Source organism: Cervus canadensis, chromosome 1 (genome assembly GCF_019320065.1).
Source record: "Cervus canadensis isolate Bull #8, Minnesota chromosome 1, ASM1932006v1, whole genome shotgun sequence".
Lineage (NCBI taxonomy): Eukaryota > Metazoa > Chordata > Mammalia > Artiodactyla > Cervidae > Cervus > Cervus canadensis.
Genome location: NC_057386.1, coordinates 89,958,565 through 89,977,099, shown reverse-complemented (window position 1 = coordinate 89,977,099; position 18,535 = coordinate 89,958,565). Strand labels below are relative to the sequence as shown.

General features: G+C 33.7%; 1 protein-coding gene across 1 annotated transcript in view; it reads left to right on the top strand.

Annotated features, from left to right (window-relative positions):
- Positions 1 to 18,535, top strand: part of FAT4 (FAT atypical cadherin 4) — a 174,986-nt gene that overhangs the window by 145,682 nt on the left and 10,769 nt on the right. Inside the window, exons 10-15 of the mRNA XM_043486767.1 lie at positions 1,746 to 1,850; positions 6,871 to 7,178; positions 10,551 to 10,636; positions 11,568 to 11,747; positions 14,728 to 14,852; positions 16,681 to 16,898. Of these exons, the coding sequence (XP_043342702.1) occupies positions 1,746 to 1,850; positions 6,871 to 7,178; positions 10,551 to 10,636; positions 11,568 to 11,747; positions 14,728 to 14,852; positions 16,681 to 16,898 (1,022 nt within the window). The remainder of the gene's footprint in view (positions 1 to 1,745; positions 1,851 to 6,870; positions 7,179 to 10,550; positions 10,637 to 11,567; positions 11,748 to 14,727; positions 14,853 to 16,680; positions 16,899 to 18,535) is intronic.

Genomic DNA, 18,535 nt, shown 5'->3' with positions numbered 1-18,535 from the left:
CAACTTGTTTATTTTTCATTATGTCCCCTTCAAATAGGAAGGTATTCTGAAATTGTACTGCTTTGTCTTGCAAGATGAGATTCCCAAATTTATTTATAAAGGGAAAATGTTGTGTTTATGGCCCTATGGTACAGAGAATTGTCTTCAGTTAGTAATTGGAGAAGGAAATGGCAACCCACTCCAGTGTTCTTGCCTGGAGAATCCTAGGGTTGGGGGGAGCCTGGTGGGCTGCCGTCTAGGGGGTCGCACAGAGTCGGACACGACTGAAGTGACTTAGCAGCAGCAGTGTCATAAAACCTGACTCACTTAAAACTTCAAACAAACCAGAACGAGTGTGGCTACATAATCAAGACACAATATCAGAACTAAATTAAATAAAAACTGTGTCCCAAGCACATTTATTATGATGAAATGGATTATCTATGCACGACATTGTCTAGTTGTGTGGATAAAACTCTGTGCTTTCATGAGACATTTAATAAAGGCATTAGTGCCGTCATGCTGGGAAGTAGGAAATAGCTTTACAGAAATAAACTCTCCCTCCTATCAATGAATGGAAATTAAGAACTCTAAGAAATGTTTTAATTTCTTGGGAAATTAAGAAACATCTGATTTCATTTCTTCAGATTGGAAAACTAAAAACTATTCTAACAAATATGATATTATAATAATTTACAGTTACAGAATAGTGGTATTATAACAAATTTATATTTGCATAAAAAATCCACACAACATCACAAGAATAACAAAACGCAGATGGGGACTAGCCTTATACCCTAAATTTTGCCTATTAAGTGATTGATTATTCAGTTGTAGCTGTCTGAAACCTAGATTTGGGAACAAACCTACAGTGGTCTATATCACAGTTTTATAATTTTTTAGGCAAGAGATTACCCTCCAAAGACCTCTTCTCCTCCATCTGTGAAATATAAATGTTTCCTGTTGTATAGATCAATTTTCCCCACTAAGATGGAGATACCATGGAAAGACATTTGTCTACTTTTTGACTGTTGCACCTTCATCTTCTGGAATGCCTGGCCTATAATAGACGTTTAGTCAATATTAACTGATTCAATGAACAAGATGATGCATGAAAAGTCTTTATACACTGAAATATATGCTGATTAGGTGTTATTATTTTAGAAAAAAAGACAAAGCATACATACATAATCTATAGTTAAGAATAAATCTTCCTAAGCATTTGAAAATGTGTTTGATGGGTTTTTATTACTTCTGATTCTGCTTTACAACATGTATGTCAAAGTTAAGGAATATTTCTTGAGAATGAAAGAATTGTAATTTGGCATATAAGCTAAATGAGATTCATTCCTACCTTTGAAAAAATCTGTGTTAAGGAAGTCTCTATGGTGAAAATTATAATGTAAAAGTTTCAGCTTTCTAGTTATACTATATAAAAAATGAAGTGGCATCGACAAGAGAAAATAAATTCAGTGAAAACATTTAAATATGTTCACCATTTGTGATTTCCCTGAAAACAGTAGTTCTTTCCAAGATAATTATGTAAATTACTTCCTAAATATTACAATGCACATCTTTACAACAGGGCAACTAAATAAGACTGAACTCTAATACCATATTCCAATGTCCTCATGTCAAGAAAACTGTTCTTGTATTTCTTTTCTCCAACAACAGGATCTCTCAGGATACATTATTATATATGGTTATGCAGTAATGGTGTTAATGTATTTATGTAAATTTTTAAAAATGAATTTGATACTTTTCAGGGAAAATGTGTGAATCTTCAGTCAATTACTGTGAATGCAACCCCTGCTTTAATGGTGGTTCCTGTCAAAGTGGTGTGGAGTCCTACTATTGTCATTGTCCATTTGGTGAGTATAATTTAGTGGCTGATACAAAATATCAATCTATTTTGGCAGAGTTTAGCAGTTTTGTTTCATTGTGTCATGGAATGACTAAGAAAATATTAATGGTTTTACACAGGAGGTTTTACTAAAGGAAAATCTCAAAGGTTTAATATTTTCTAAGTTAATTATGGAAATGCCATTGAATATATTGTTTTGATCCTTACTAGAAAAATAATCTGTCCAAGATAATTAAATCTGAGGTTGTCTCTTCAGGACATTTCCTCACAAAACCTCATGAATGTCTGCTTTTTAGCCTTAGAGCCTATCAAATGAAAAATCCTTTAAGTGCAATTTAACATCACTCTCTACTAAAATCTTTAAGAATAGTTGAAACATTTTGTTTTGTTTTGCTTTTGTTTTTTTTTACATTTGTTTTCAGCATTAATTCAGTCTTTTCTGTTAGAAGGATTTGGTAACTTGACATGCAGTTTTTATATAGGCTTTGTAGATAATATCGTGTAACTAATCAAAATTCAGAATACTGTATTCTGTAAAGGAAAAAAATTGCTAAAGAGAATTTTTTTTGTATACATACATATTTATTCATCATAGTGGAATGAATTAAAAGATTCCTTCCAGGTCTCACCCAAATGTTACCCAGCCCTGGGACAGCCAAGAACTATGAGAACAGCTTTGCAGGAAGCTTTTAATTTGGTTTGTTTCTTAGGCTGGTGATTATTCCATTTATTTAAAGGCTGCTTTACTCCACAATATAGTATTCATCTCCAGAGATCCTGCGGTAGTTAGAGATCCTGTGTTTTTTCTATAAGTAAGACAGGAAAGGATTTTTTCTATTTTTTCATTTAATATATTTATTACAGCGCTACATCGACCTGAAAAATGAATTTTAATGTACAGTAGAGAAGAGAACTTAAAAAGAATATGAGGTTTCTGTGCTGTGCTTAGTCATTCAGTCATGTCCGACTCTTTGCGACCCCATGAACTATAGCCCACGAGGCTCCTCCGTACATGGAATTCTGCAGGCAAGAATACTGGAGTGGGTTTCCATTGCCTTCTCCAGGAGATCTTCCCACCCGAGGGATTGAACCCAGGTCTCCGCATCTGAGCTACCAGGGAACCGCATGAATACTGGAGTGGGGAGCCTGTCCTGGAGAAGTCAGGGATCTTCCTGACCCAGGAAATGAACCAGGGTGTCCTACCTTGCAGACAGACTACTTACCAGCTGAGCTATAGTAATCAGTAAATGTAACAACAATTCATTTTCAAGTAATTCCATGACTATCCAGCTTTGCTTTTCTAGAACACAATATCAAAAGAATGATAAAGGGAAACAGAATATGAAAATATCTAATTGTGAGCCTTGTATTTTACCAATGCTTCTGAGGCCTGGAAATTGAGGGCTTTGTCTACCATCAAACAAAGAAAATTAAAAAAAAAAAAAAAACTACCCCAAAATGATATAGTGACTATAACACAATTTTATTTTCAGTCCAGGATGATATTCACATTACCTCTTTTTTAAAAAAAATATCCTTGAGATTCTCACCAATAATGCACTTGAAGCAGTAAAAGGCAGATCATGTTCAAAATACCACAATGCTAGATTTCCTAAAACTTCTTTCTTTCAATGATCTCTTTAAAAAAAAACAAACACTTTTATTTTATGCTGGAATATATTTGATTAACAATGTTGTGTTAGTTTCAGGTGAGCAGCAAAGTGATTCAGTTCTGCACATACACGTATCTATTCTCTTTTAACTTCTTTTCCTTTTCTGTTAGGTTGTTACATAATATTGAGCAGAGTTCCCTGTGCTATACAGTAGGTCCTTGTTGGTTATCCATTTTAAGTAAATTTAATTTTTAAATTTCTTCAGATAACCACAATCAAATTTCATGGTTTAACTTGTGTTTTGGAAGGAAAGATAAAGGGATTGGAGTGGAAAAATTATTTTTAAATGACTGAATAAAGGTTTTTACATTTAAAAAAATTCCTTTGCATTTCATGTGTACATATGAGGATATAATATAGTTGATAATAAAAAAGAACAAATTGTTGCTGCAGAACAGTTGATACAACAGTCATTGCCTTTTGGGTAGGAGGGTTTTGCTGCTGCTGCTGCTGCTAAGTCGCTTCAGTCATGTCCGACTCTGTGCGACCACACAGACAGCAGCCTACCAGGCTCCCCCATCCTGGGATTCTCCAGGCAAGAACACTGGAGTGGGTTGCCATTTCCTTCTCCAATGCGTGAAAGTGAAAAGTGAAAGTGAAGTCGCTCAGTCGTGTCCAACTCAGTGACCCCATGGACTGCAGCCCACCAGGCTCCTCCATCCATGGGATTTTCCAGGCAAGAGTACTGGAGTGGGTTGCCATTGCCTTCTCCGAGGAGGGTTTTGGGGTCCAAGTAAACCTTCTCCTCACCATACCAGAGATCCTCAGGGGCAAGGGAATAGCATAATAACATAAATTAAAATAGAGACAGATCAGATGTACTAGCAGTGTGCATTTATGCCCCTATTCCTTCCAGTGGAAAAGGCAAAAGAAACATTATTTAAACTTGCATATTGTCAGCTGGAAACTGAAGCCTTACAAGAGAAAGCAAAGCAAAACAAAAAACCTTGAAACAATACAGATTTGAGAAAAAGGAAATAGAATTAAAAGAAAAAAGTAGTATAAATTGAATGTAGGTGAAACATACAAATAAAAATGGCAAATGGAACACTTCAAATAAATAGCTGGAAGTAGTTACACATGAATCCTATAAAAGAACATCTTAACTATAATTTTGAAGTTGGAAAATCTTTTGCACTGTTTACCTTCTCATAGGTGAAAGAGCTGTTGTTTAGACTTAACTTTTTTTAAGCTTATGTTTTAGAAGGAAAACATAAGTACTTAAGACTTTATAAGAGAGCCTATATAGTTATGTTTAAATATGTGTATAACTTTGTATACACTTGATATTTCTTATTAAAGTAATTTGAATAATTTCTTTTGATCTTTATGTAGATTTGTTTCATGGCATTCCATTTGGAAAATCAGCTTTGAATGCTCATTAAGATGATTTCAAAGACAAAAATTTACATTTTTCTAGAAATGATAACAAAAATCCTTAAAAAGATAATATATTCTATAAAAAATACTATCATGTTTGAAAGTACAGTATCAATTTAAATAAAATGTAGAACATCTTCCCAGTACCTATATACTTTCTATATATATATGTATTCAAATTTTAAGTATGTTTTCATAGATTTATTAGAACTTAATCATAAGAGACCTAAGGGAACACACTGAAAATTTCTAACAATCTACTTCATTTTGTATGCCTTATTTTTCCTTTGTATTTAACTTTGATTACTCTTTCTGCATGTTTAAATAATTCATATATAATTAAATATATATTTAATATAAACTTGAAATTTTATTCTATATAAAACTTATATGGTAGGTATATTTATGACATACACAAATAAATATATGCCATATATAATATCAGCTCATTTCAGTTCAGTCACTCAGTTGTGTCTGACTCTTTGCGACCCCATGAACTACAGCATGCCAGGCTTCCCTGTCCATCACCAACTCCCATAGCTTGCTCAAACTCATGTCCATTGAGTCAGTGATGCCATTCGACCATCTCATTCTCAGTCGTCCCCTTCTCCTCCCTCCGTCAATCTTATCCAGCATCACGGTCTTTTCCAGTGACTCAGTTCTTCACATCACATGGCCAAAGTATTGGAGTTTCAGCTTCAGCATCAGTCCTTCCAATGAATATTCAGGACTGATTTCCTTTAGGATTGACTGGTTGTATCTCCTTGCAGTATATATAGTATATATGATATATATAATACATATAATTCTGATAATTTTTTGTGTTAGTTAATGATTAAAAATAAATTATATAGATTTCCTACTCATTTATAATAAATATTATCTCACCCTTTACAGGAAAAAGATAAATGACACAAGGAAATTCTAGGCCATTTTAATTTAAAGAACATTAAAATAAAATGTAGCATAGTCAAAACAACCAGATGATCAGTAGATCTGGCCTCAAATTTTGGCTCTGTTTCTCATGGTTCCATGACCTTGGACAAGTTTTAAATATTCTGTAAAATGATGACATTGATTTCTTCTAGCAGAACAATTCCCTGAATCTAAATTTAATGCATTTACATGAGATGTACAGCCAAAATGAAGGAATGAAACCTTTGCAAGTTAATAAGAATTATGATGTATTGGCATGGGTTAATTTTCCGATCATTTGCTACAGTCTACTAATATTTGTGGGAAAAGAATTTTGGCATAGCATTGTAACATCAATAAAACTCATTTTTCAAGTTTGAAAAAGAACCAGCACAAACAAGTGGGAATGCTGAATTTCAGAAAAACAGAAAGCTATTTCAAAGTAGCTGCTGTAAATCATACCCAAAGAGGGTATTAAAAAAAAAAAAAAAAGAGGAGAGAGAGATAGAGATAAAAACTTCGACAGTTATTTTCATCCCTGAAAGCAATGATTCCTTTTCTTAATTTTGTGACTCAAAAATACCACAAGTGCAGGAACTAATGTTGTTTTTAGTCAAAAACAAATTTACAATCCTTAGTTGAATTAAAATTGTTTTCAAGAATTGTATATTATGAAGGAAGTAACTGGGTTGAAAATGACAGCATTGTGAACTTTAAAAAGGTTGACAAAATCACTTTGAACGTTTTCCAGGAAAGAAACCTCTTCAGACGTACTCCATTCCACTAATTCTATTTTTAAAAAATAATGCATAGTTAGATTAATTAGGATGTATTTCCTAATTGGCCAAAGAAAACAATTTTACCAGTTTATCGCTTCTTATATGCTTTTGAGATCTTTTTTACTTCTATTTCAATTAAATTTAGACATTATTCTTTGGAGAGTAATAAAAATTTGTTAAAAGTATGACTTATTATTGTAACTTTAAAACATTTTAATCAAAGTCATATAATAAAACTTTATTGAATGTGATGTCAATATGTTAATTTTCCCATCTACAGGTGTCTTTGGAAAGCACTGCGAATTGAATAGTTATGGATTTGAGGAGTTATCATACATGGAATTCCCCAGCTTGGATCCCAATAACAACTATATTTATGTCAAATTTGCAACTATTAAAAGTCATGCTTTATTGCTTTACAACTATGACAACCAGACAGGGGATCGGGCTGAGTTTCTGGCCCTTGAAATTGCTGAAGAAAGGTTAAGATTCTCTTATAACTTAGGCAGTGGTACCTATAAACTCACCACCATGAAGAAGGTGTCAGATGGACATTTTCACACTGTGATTGCCCGGAGAGCAGGAATGGTAAGATACTCACTCCGCATTAAAATTTGCTTTATTGTTGTATATTCAGTCAACCAGGCTGGAAACTTGGAATGTTAAAGCATGAATTGTGGTGCAAATTAAGTTCAATTGTACATATTCGCTTAGAGAAAAATCTCCATGGTAACAGGGATTTAGAAAATGGCAGTGTCCCTGATTATTGATGTACCCAGTCATATTGAATCTGACAGAATTAGAACAAACATGGAGACTGGTGATATACATAGACTGGTGCTTATATTAGCCATAATGATTTTCTAGCACTGAGTGTTAAAGCTAATGGGGTTTAGTAGATCACAACCCTCCAAGCATAGATAAGGTATCCATATTGCTAAGCTGTTGTCCATGGGCTCTTGTGTAGAATAGAGGATTTTACCTGATGACCTCCAAGGTCCCCTTAAACTTCATGAGCATTCTTTTGATTTTATCAAAGAAGGACTTGAAAGCAAGAGGGAGGACGAAGAAAGAGGCACCATGAGATGTACCCAACTGAAAGAGAGGAAAGCTATTTCAGTTCATTTGTAATGGCTCACCAGTCATCAGGTTTTAGTTGGGGGAAACCCCTTGTCATAATTTCTTCAGTCAGAGGAAAAAATTCCCCCTATTTCGGAATACATCCAAAGCAAGGCCCTACTGGATTTTGAATCTGTCGCTTTCTATGGTTCAAAAGGATTTTTTTGGAAACTGGCAAAATCATTAACTTCTCAGATCTGAATCATTGCAAAGACAGGATAAAAACATCTCAATTTACAGCAGCACTGGTAGAAAAATTCAACAGTAAAAGAGAAGGTGCATTTAACTCTGAAGATGAAATTGAATGAGCTTTTATTCAAATAAAACTCTCCCTCAAGTATTTTTCCTTTCAGTTGTATCACCAAGCTTTTAGAAAATAAGAAAAATATGTTAAGTATTAACATTACTGAAAATATGATGCCATATGCAAGTTTTCCTAATTAAAGCATTCATAAAAGTCCTTGTGACTCTCTAGCTTATGATAAGTTTAGGAATCTCTAGAATGGATGGGTACTTTACGTAGTATACATAGAGAGAGATGTGTTACCATTTTGTTTTAGAAATAAATTGAAAGGAATTGTGCTTAAATTAATAGTCAACATAAGCATATATTGTATTATAAAAACCTAATACCTCTTCTGAGATTGAATGTCACTCAGTTTCATAGATCACTGGAAAAATTAACAATTAAAATAGTTAACTAAAAAAGGCATGAAAGTCGACATAAAATTGAGAATGTAAATGTTTCCTAAAATTGATAGTATTAATAATTTCTTTGAGAAGGTGACAAGAAAGAAATTTACACAGCTTATGAGAGTTTACTGTATGAAGTTTATAATCAGTTACAGTAATTAACTTATAGGAAAAATTTTAAATAGTTTAGCCAGTGATATTTGATGCACAGTAAGTATAAATCAGCCCTATTTATTATTTCTGAAATGTAAAGTATTTAAGATCTACTTTTACAAATCCCACCTAAATATATATTTTTATCGTCAGTCTCACAAAATCATATGCAATATTGATAAAAATGTGACATTCAAGAAACAAATCATTTCCATATATAATGAAAGACAGGAAACCCGATTCTTTTACATTTAGGTCAAAAGTAATGTTAGTTAACTTGCTTAACCACCCTGTTTTATGTTTCCTCCTTTTGCTTTGCTTTAATTAAAATTTACCTCAAATGACAATCCTTCTTATAAATGCTTTCATAGTATTTATTTTTCTTCTCTAAAAGTGGAGAAAGTTGGATTAGTCTTGTCCTATGGTATTCCAGTAAATTTAGGTAGAGTCTTTGGTTTTCTGCGTTAATAGAAACCATCAGTCCTTCTGTGTTTCTGGATTTGGGATTAGGCCTCTTATGATTTACTAGCCATGCTGTGAAATACCACACTCTGAATATCAATTTTAAAATTTCACCAGTGAAAATATGCGAAGTTTTGCAGAATTTCACTGCTGTTTGGAAAACAAAGGAGGGGCATCACAACAGCTTTGCAGAGCACAGAGTAACATGGATATGCAACAAGCTTATCACTGTCATCCCCCTGGCCACTGCGCAATATGGAGAGCCCTGAATTCCATCATATTCTTGAGCCTGATGACCATGACTTGATGACTTTGTTTCTTGATCAAATGGAGTATTAATATGTCATACTGAACAGAAGGTTTTTTTTCTCAGGGGAATGTGCATCTCTTAAGATACAAAAATGATTACTATAAGTTGTGATTTAAATGATATTGGTGAGTTACTACTGTATAATAATATATAATAATGCATTCACACTATAGATAAATATGCTATAATATGCCATTTGTATAGAATGATTCTTAAAAATGAAAAGAGCATCTATATGACTTGTTTAAATCATCTCAAACTTTATTATAAGTATTACAGTCTTCATAGGTTGCAGTAGTAGTATTTATATTATACTTTCAAAATCTTTTTGTGAATATGACTGAAATATTATTGGAAATAAACTTTTTAAAAATTAGACATCTGGTTTTTTTTTGTTTGTTTTTTGGAACAGGTAGATAGTAGGATAAGCATTTTTCTTAAGATTGTAATCCCAAGAAGCTGTCTCACACCTAACGTATGATATCCTAAGAGCTAATGACATTTTTTTAATTTCATCTATAAAACAAGGGTGCTGGAGAAGAATTTTTAAAGCACTTTCCTATTTCTTACATGTAATAGTTTCACAGTTTTACCTTTAGGTACATAAAGGAAATGTGTACCCCTAATTGGATCATGTATTATAATTGTGGGCTTTCCTGGTGGCTCAAACAGTAAAGAATCTGCCTGCAATACTGGAGACCTGGGTTCGATCCCTGGGTTGGGAAGATCCCCTGGAGAAGGGAATGCCTACCCACTCCAGTATTCTTTCTCTATGGAGAATTCTCTATGGAGAATTCCATAGACAGAGGAGCCTGGCAGGCCACAGTTCATATTGCCAATGCCTCATTTGAATTATAATTGTGTTATACTATTGGGTGGCTCAGAAAGATTGCTTGAATTTTTCCGTAAGTTGTTATGGAAGAAACAAATGAACTTTCTGGCCAACTCAATGCATCAAAATTTTAATTCAATTTAAAAAGCATGTCTACGTAAAAACAAGCTGTATTATAATATACTATTGGGTTACTCAGAAAGTTCATTTGGATTTTTCCATAAGATATTATGGAAAAATCCAAATGAACTTTCTGGTCACCCAATATATCAAAATTTTATTTCAATTTAAAGATCATGTCCATGCAGAAACAAGTCCTGGGTAGTGTTAGCTGAAAAGAACAACAGGGACGATAGAGTTCATACTGACCATTTCTTCTCTTGCTTTATAGGCAGCTTCTTTAACTGTGGACTCTTGTTCTGAGAACCAAGAAGCAGGATACTGCACTGTTAGTAATGTGGCAGTTTCAGATGACTGGTAAGTAGAATTATTAGTTTGATCTTTTTATTAATTAAAATTCAAAGTGAAATTATACTTTAAAATAATTTTATTATGCTAAGTATTATATAAAAGTTGAAGATATTTTGTCCTCTCTAAAGGGATTTTAATACTAAACAAGAAGAAGTTAATAATTAGTCTACAAAATGTATAAAAACAGTATAAAAATGAAGTGGTACAGATGAGGATAAAGCTAGAGAGAGGAAAGCTTAACATAGCCTATCCTCTTTCAGAAGCTCCATGAAATAGTTGCATGTGACCGGGGTACTGCAAGAAGGTTAGGATAAGAATCCCATCCTCTTTTAAATGTATTTTTGAAAGTTGTATGTGACAATGATTGACAGATATTTTTCAATAGTGCCTGAAGGTGAAAGACAATCTTACCTCACCTAAAACATAAGGGATTTTTATAGAAATAGTTACAGAGAGAGAAAAAGAAATAGTGATACATCATCCATTTGTTTTAACTGACTTACTTGATTCCTTATTATGTCCATAGTGAAGGAAAAATGTAATCTGACATTAATATTAGAGTTGTCACTTCTACTGCATTTTATTTTCTTTCTGATAGTATGTGCCATTTCAAAAACTTAACATTGTTGTATACATCTCATTTGACTAACTGAAAATATTATTTCCACTAGTTTTGCAATTTTCTGTATTCTGAAAAATCTAACAATCCTGTAGGTATCTGTTTAGAAAACATGCATCCCTAAGTAACATTTTCCATTGATATGTACTGTGTTTTAATACATGCCAGGAAAAGTTAGTCATTTTTTCTTAAACTAAATATTCTACAGGAATCTACTGTATTGATACTAATATACATATCTTTCCTTTCTTATTTTTGATTGAAGTCTAACTGAGTTACAATGTTCTGCCAATCACATATCCTTCCTTTCTTATGTAGGACTCTGGACGTTCAGCCCAATCGAGTCACAGTTGGTGGTATTAGATCACTAGAACCAATCCTTCAGAGGAGAGGACACGTAGAAAGTCATGATTTTGTTGGGTGTATAATGGAGTTTGCAGTCAATGGAAGGCCTCTGGAACCCAGCCAAGCTTTGGCAGCGCAAGGAATCCTAGATCAGTATGGCAACCTCATTTCTTACTATTGTAAAGAAAACTGTAAATACCAAAAGTGTATGATAATTGAGCATCAAAAGATGAAATTATTGTGCTCAAAGCTCCAAAAATACCATGTGTTTTATGCTGTTTTGAATGTTAAGTATTTCCTTATAGCTGTGAGATTGTGGGAAAATATATGGATATGTGCATGTATGCATGTATATACTTTACATAGTTGTGAAAAGTATGAGTTAAGTAAGTAAATCACATAAAAAGGAATCTGGCACATAGTAATATATAAGGGTTAGTAATAATGTGTACAAAATCGATTAGAGATTAAATAGTTTTACATTTAAATATACTATTCCCTTGGTCTGGCTCTAGACTCAAATAAAGGGACAAGGCAGATCCCTGCTCTTGAGAAGTTCTTATTCTCTTTAAATTCCTGCTTACTAGACTCTAGTGTAGCCAAAGTTAATGCCTGGCAATATGTTATATTCCCCTAATTTGGTTACTTTCCCCTTCTTCAGTAGTTATATCATGCCTCTTCTTTACACAAACCTCAGACATTATCTCTTGCATTGTTTTCCCAGCTAATGAGTTTGCTTCCTAACTTGCTTAGAAAATTGAGGTGGATAAGAGCAAAATTTCCCAAAGCTCATTTCTCCACAGCTGCCCATGCAGCCTGTAGTCCACCCTGTAACCTATTGCTGAATGAATTGCTCCTAATTCTGGAAAGACCAACCCCCCTTTTACACCATAGACTTCATCTCCCCAAACTTTCTTAAAATAGCAATCCAGCTTTCTAAACAGTGTTTTTCTTATTTCAATTTAGGCTACTATTTCTTCCACTTCATAGTTTTAAAAAACTTTGTTATCCCATTTTCCATTTTTCTATCTTTGTCAAAGTGACCCATAACCGCTGTGTTGCTAAAATCAATGGTCAATTCTCCTCTTATTGAACTTCAGCAACACTGAGAACAACTCTATTAGTTTGTCCACCAGCACATGGTACACAGTTGGTTTTCTACTCTCATTTTTCTCATCTTAACTTCTTCTGTTTTGTATCTGTATTCATTCTTGTAGTCATTAAAAAAATTTTTAAGTCATTTTATATAGTTCTTGGTTTTAAGTACTGTCTCTAAAGCTGGTAACTCTGAAATGTGTATCTTAAACCTGACCTCTCCTCTGAACTTTACCCTCATATCTGACAGCATACACAGTATCCAGGGTGTATTTCTAACAAGTCTTTCAAACTTAATTTTAAAACTGAACTTCTGACCTTCCTTCCTGACTCCTCCCAAACCCACTCCTTGTATTTTGTCTCATCTCAGATAATAATAACTCAGTCCACGCACTTGGTCAACCACAATTTCTAGACCACCTTTGACTCCTCTCTTTCTGACAAAATGTGGTATGTCAATCCACCAGCAAACAGAATGATGCTTAAAAAACAGAAGTAATGTCAATCTGCTATATTTAAAATAGATAACCAACAAGGACCTATTGGACAGCATGGGGAATTCTGCTCAACACTCTATGATAATCTGAAAAGGAATAGAAATATGTATATCACTGAATCAGTTTGCTATATACCTGAAACTAATACAACATTGTCAATCAACTCTACTCCAATATAAAACAAACAAAAAAAAATTAAAGAAAATTAAAACAGAAATCAGTTCTTACCCTGACTTATAAGACAGACCTCTCCTTTGTCAACCAAAAGGACCTGGAATGTAAAGAGGTGTAAAGGCAGTTTATTTGGGATCTTCAGATTGCAATTTAAGGGTCACAGATTCCAGAGGAACCCAAAGTAATGTTCCACTGGAAAGAAGATGAACAAGCATTTTGTTTGTTTATTTTTTTGTTTAGTAGGAGAAAGAGGGAAATTAATGCAGGCTTACACAAGTTGCTTATCAATACTTTGGACTGGAGGGTAAAATTATTCTACATGTATGATTGAATTCTGGAGCACACCTCATTTGTTACTAGGGGAAAGTGTATTTTCTTTAATGCAGGGAAAGTCTGGTTCTCAGCATTATTCTTTCCTTTTTGCAACTCAGCAACTATTCAGCAGTTTTAGTGGAGTGTTCAGCAAAGGTCCAGCATGGACAGCAGACAGGGTAGTCCTCAGGTCATGTCCCAGCCATTTCTGACACAGTTCTTTTCATATCTTATCCTCCTTACCATTATCTACCTCTTCTCCTTGTTCACATTGCTGCTCTGACTATATTTAGCCATTTGGTGTCCCTCAAACATGCCAAGGACAGTTTCACTTCAGGATTCTCTCACTGGCTCTTTCCTCTGCCTGGAATGATCTTTGACCAGATATACTTTGCTCTCTCACTTTATTTAGGACTTCATGAAGACAAATCCTTCCTTCACTGTCTAACCTCTAACCTAGAGATCCAGGAACATCCCCAAAATACTCCCAGTCCTTCTCTACCTTCATTTTCCCACAGAACTTCCTTCTTTCTAAACATACTACACATTTATCTAAAGTTTTTTATCTGCCTCCCCTACAAGGGAAAAAAAAAAGCATTCCATGAACACATGGATTTTTTCCATCATTTTATCTCCATGCTTAGAACCATGTTTGACATGCAGTAGCCATTCAGTCAAGATTAGTTGCATGAGTCATTTAATGGAGGAGCTGGGTACTCAAAGAAACATGTAACCCTGAAAGCACATGAACCGAAGTGTGTATTTGGCCAGGAAGTTTTGCTCAATTAAGAATTAATTTAAAGAAGAAATTATCACCTCTTTCTTTGCTGTTGAAGATGTTTTGCTTAATCTTGTCTTTTATGAATGAGGCAGGGCGTATGTTACAAGGCAACTTTTAGTTTGATTCGATGCTCCAAATATAGTTGCAACCTAAGTTTCAAAGCATTGAGTTCATGAAGACTAAACAAGTTAATAAAAGTTTATATCTAATTTTATCCAATTTCTCCCCCTGCCGGCTTTGTGCTCTACATGTCTTTATTCTGATTTTATTTTAGATGCCCCAGACTAGAAGGCGCTTGTATTCACAGTCCCTGTCAACACGGTGGTACGTGTACAGATTACTGGTCATGGCAGCAGTGTCATTGCAGGGAAGGACTGACCGGGAAATACTGTGAAAAATGTATGCAAGCTATTTCATCTTCCACTGGAAATTCTAATAACCTTGAAAAGTATAAATATATGTACCTAAATATGCAATTGAATTCAAAGAATTATGTTTTGATACTATTGAAAATATTAAATGGGGAATAATTGGTAAAATACAGTGACATGTTTTAATTCATGTTCTCAACCCAAGGGAGAGTGAAATCCTTTTAGAAATATTTACTAAATATGTCCTTAGTTTTCATTTTATAAATGTATCATTTAGTTATTTTTGTTTTACCTATAGGAATGCTTGGAAATGTACAAGACCAGAGCTATATTCAGGTTTTGGTTTAATATTATCTACCTTTATGGGATATTTCTCTGGTGAACATGTTGTGTTTGGTTGAAAAGTAAAAGTACTGAATTGCTGAACACTGAGTTCAAAACATATAATGGCAATAAAATCTATTATAGTTAAAGGTGATAATTAAATTTTAAATTGCAATTAATGAAATTGGTTTCAAATATTACTTTTAAAATTCTTTTATTAGTTATTTGTTTCTAAATCCTAATATTATTAATAAGATATTAATGACATTCAAGAGTTCATTAAAGAATGGCATTCTCTAATTTCAGGCTGTATATGACCAACTCTAATGGAATCTTTTTAATAGAATTGCTTTGTTGTCAGATAAGTGGTTACTACCTAAATCATTGCACCTACCTGACCACTTTTCAAGTAGTCATTTGATTCTGCTATGAGAATGAATAGAAATTTATGATTAAGTATAAGTGAAGTGAAGTGAAATCGCTCAGTCATGTCCGACTCTTTGCGACCCCATGGACTGTAGCCTACCAGGCTCCTCTGTCCATTGGGTTCTCCAGGCAAGAATACTGGAGTGGGTTGCCATTTCCTTCTCCAGGGGATCTTCCCAACCCAGGGATCAAACCCAGGTCTCCTGCATTGCAGGAAGACACTTTACCCTCTGAACCACCAGGGAAACCCATGATTAAGTATATACTATAATCAAAAAGACCTTAGCAGAGGTATGATTGTGTTTATTTAGGATAAAATCAAAACACAGAAAAAGTGCATTTTCACATGATTTTTTTTAAAGTAATGAGTATTTAGTAAGTAGTAATCTAATTATTTTTGGAAAATAAAATGCCACTCACGTGAGAAAAGCCTGTGGTTCTTTTTAAAAAATTGAAGTATAATTCATACTACATAGTTTACCTTCTTAAAATGTACCATTCACTGTTGAAATCTTTTTGAGCTCATTTTCTTCATGTTCTTTAGATTTGTTAGCTATAACACACTTATGTACTTCAGAAGTGTGAACATTTATTAGATTATAAATATAATATATATGATAATCATACATGGTCGCAAATTAAATCTATGTAATTATTAGTACTAATAAAGTTAGTTGCAAATATGAATGTTTGTACCCTTCTTTGTTCAAATTTTCCATGTTAGAGACTTTAAAGATTATTTATTTTAGAAACACAGTGAAACTTATAATTAAATTTTTCAACTGTATATTTTTAAAATGTAGCTATCTCTCCAGGTATTCATAATGTATATAGCATGTATGAAATATTTTAATGAATATTTTGCAAATGAATAAGTGTCACAAAATGTTTTACATTTCATGGTTCCAACATAGATTTAAGCATTTGAAATCAACTCACACAATAATTCTCAAGTGGCAATAATTTTTTCAGAGGAGGATTAGGGGACACTGATTCCAAATCCTTAATAATTTCATTGTTCTTTTTTATAAATTTTTGTCACCAAAGAAACTCTAAGAAATGCCTATTGGATGCATTCGTGTTTATCTTTCTTTGTTGTCTTTCAGCTATTACCCCGGACACAGCCTTATCATTAGAAGGCAAAGGGCGCTTGGACTACCACATGAGTCAGAATGAGAAGCGGGAATATTTGTTGAGGCAGAGCATCCGAGGTGCCATGTTGGAGCCTTTTGGTGTGAACAGTCTGGAAGTAAAATTCAGGACAAGAAGCGAGAATGGCATTTTAATCCATATCCAAGAAAGCAGCAATTACACTACTGTGAAGGTAAGATAAAAGCTAATGGTGACTTCATTTGATTACACCGCCTGCTGTGTCATGGTTTAAATCACTTCTCCCATAATTTCTATCCTTTTCTTTACAGCCCATTAGAGTTCCGACTAATGCTGGGCACTATTCCAATATCATCTATCTTAACTATTCCTCAGGCATTGGCCAGAGTAACAAAGATCTGAATGGTTTGGTTTCTAAACACTTTTGTTTAGAATAGAGACCACTGCTGGGTAGGCCAGCAAAGAAAGAATTTGTTGCAATCTACTTTGCCAGACAAAAAAATTCATATTGTTTTTAACCCTACTTTAAAACAAAGTAAAACCAAAAGATATGTCTTTGAAATGGAAAAAATACTTTTTTTCCAAGAATTATTCCAAACACTTATATGTATATATTAATTGGCAGGACAAGAATAAAATTTTTTTTTGAAATTTTCTGCCTTTATTCTGGAACATATTTATATTTGATTCACTATCCATGTAATGCCTGTGAAATTAAATATCTTTGGAATTTATTGTAAGTAAAATTTCAGTTAGCTTCTCCAAATAATTTCTTTTTTTTTTCCAAATAATTTCTAAATAAATATTTCTGCAACATTATATTTCATGTTGATTTATCATTAGGCTTTTTACACATATTTTTTTCCTCAGCTATAAATGAGTTATATATATATATTCAGTATATTATAATTCTGCTCATAATTTTTATATTACCAGCAGAATTATTAGGATTTATATTAATAAATTCTTAAGAAAACAAACCCATATTTCCTGAATTATTTCCACTTATATATCAATATTTTGAAAATTACTAAAAGCTTAATTTACAAAAGAAAGAAGCAATATACTTAGAAGATTAGTAGGTTTAATTCACATACAATGCTAAAAATAAAAACAGACATTCACCTCTAAACTTCAGCCTCTTTATTCTCAAGATTTCTCTCCATCCAAGAGAACTCTGGTCGGTACGTGGCCTCTTATTTAGTCGCTAAGTCATATCTGACTATTTTGCAACCCCATGGACTGTAGCCCACCAGGCTCCTCTGTCCATGGGATTTTCCAGGCAAGAATGCTGGAGTGGGTTGTCATTTCCTTCTCCGGGGGATCTTCCCGAGCTAGGGATCGAACCCGTGTGTCCTGCATTGTCAGGCACATTTTTTTTTTACTGCCACCAGGGAAGTCTGTATATACCTTTAAATATTTAATACAAAAAGAAATGTTTCTAAGAGTCTCATAATCTCCCTGGTCTAGCCATTCCCAACTGGGGGTGATTTTGATTTGGCAAAGCCTAGAAACATTTTTTATTGTCATGGTTGTTGGGGGCAGGAGAGAGGGGCGCAACTACGGGCATCTAGTGTTTGGAAGTCAAATATGCTGCTAAATATCCTTCAGCACACAGCACAATACCCTGTAAGAAAGAACCATCCAGTCTGAATGTCAGTGCTGCTGAGACTCAGAAACTCTGCCCAAATCCAGTTGGAGAATAACTTGAAGTTATAATTTTACCTCCATTATTGAAACAAAGAGCCCAGTTCCGGAAGTAATAGAGTAACTGCAAAACAAAACACCTAAGTCATTGTGTAACATTATTTGGTGCTTATAGTTTTCATTGAAAAGTGTATCGAAGGAAAG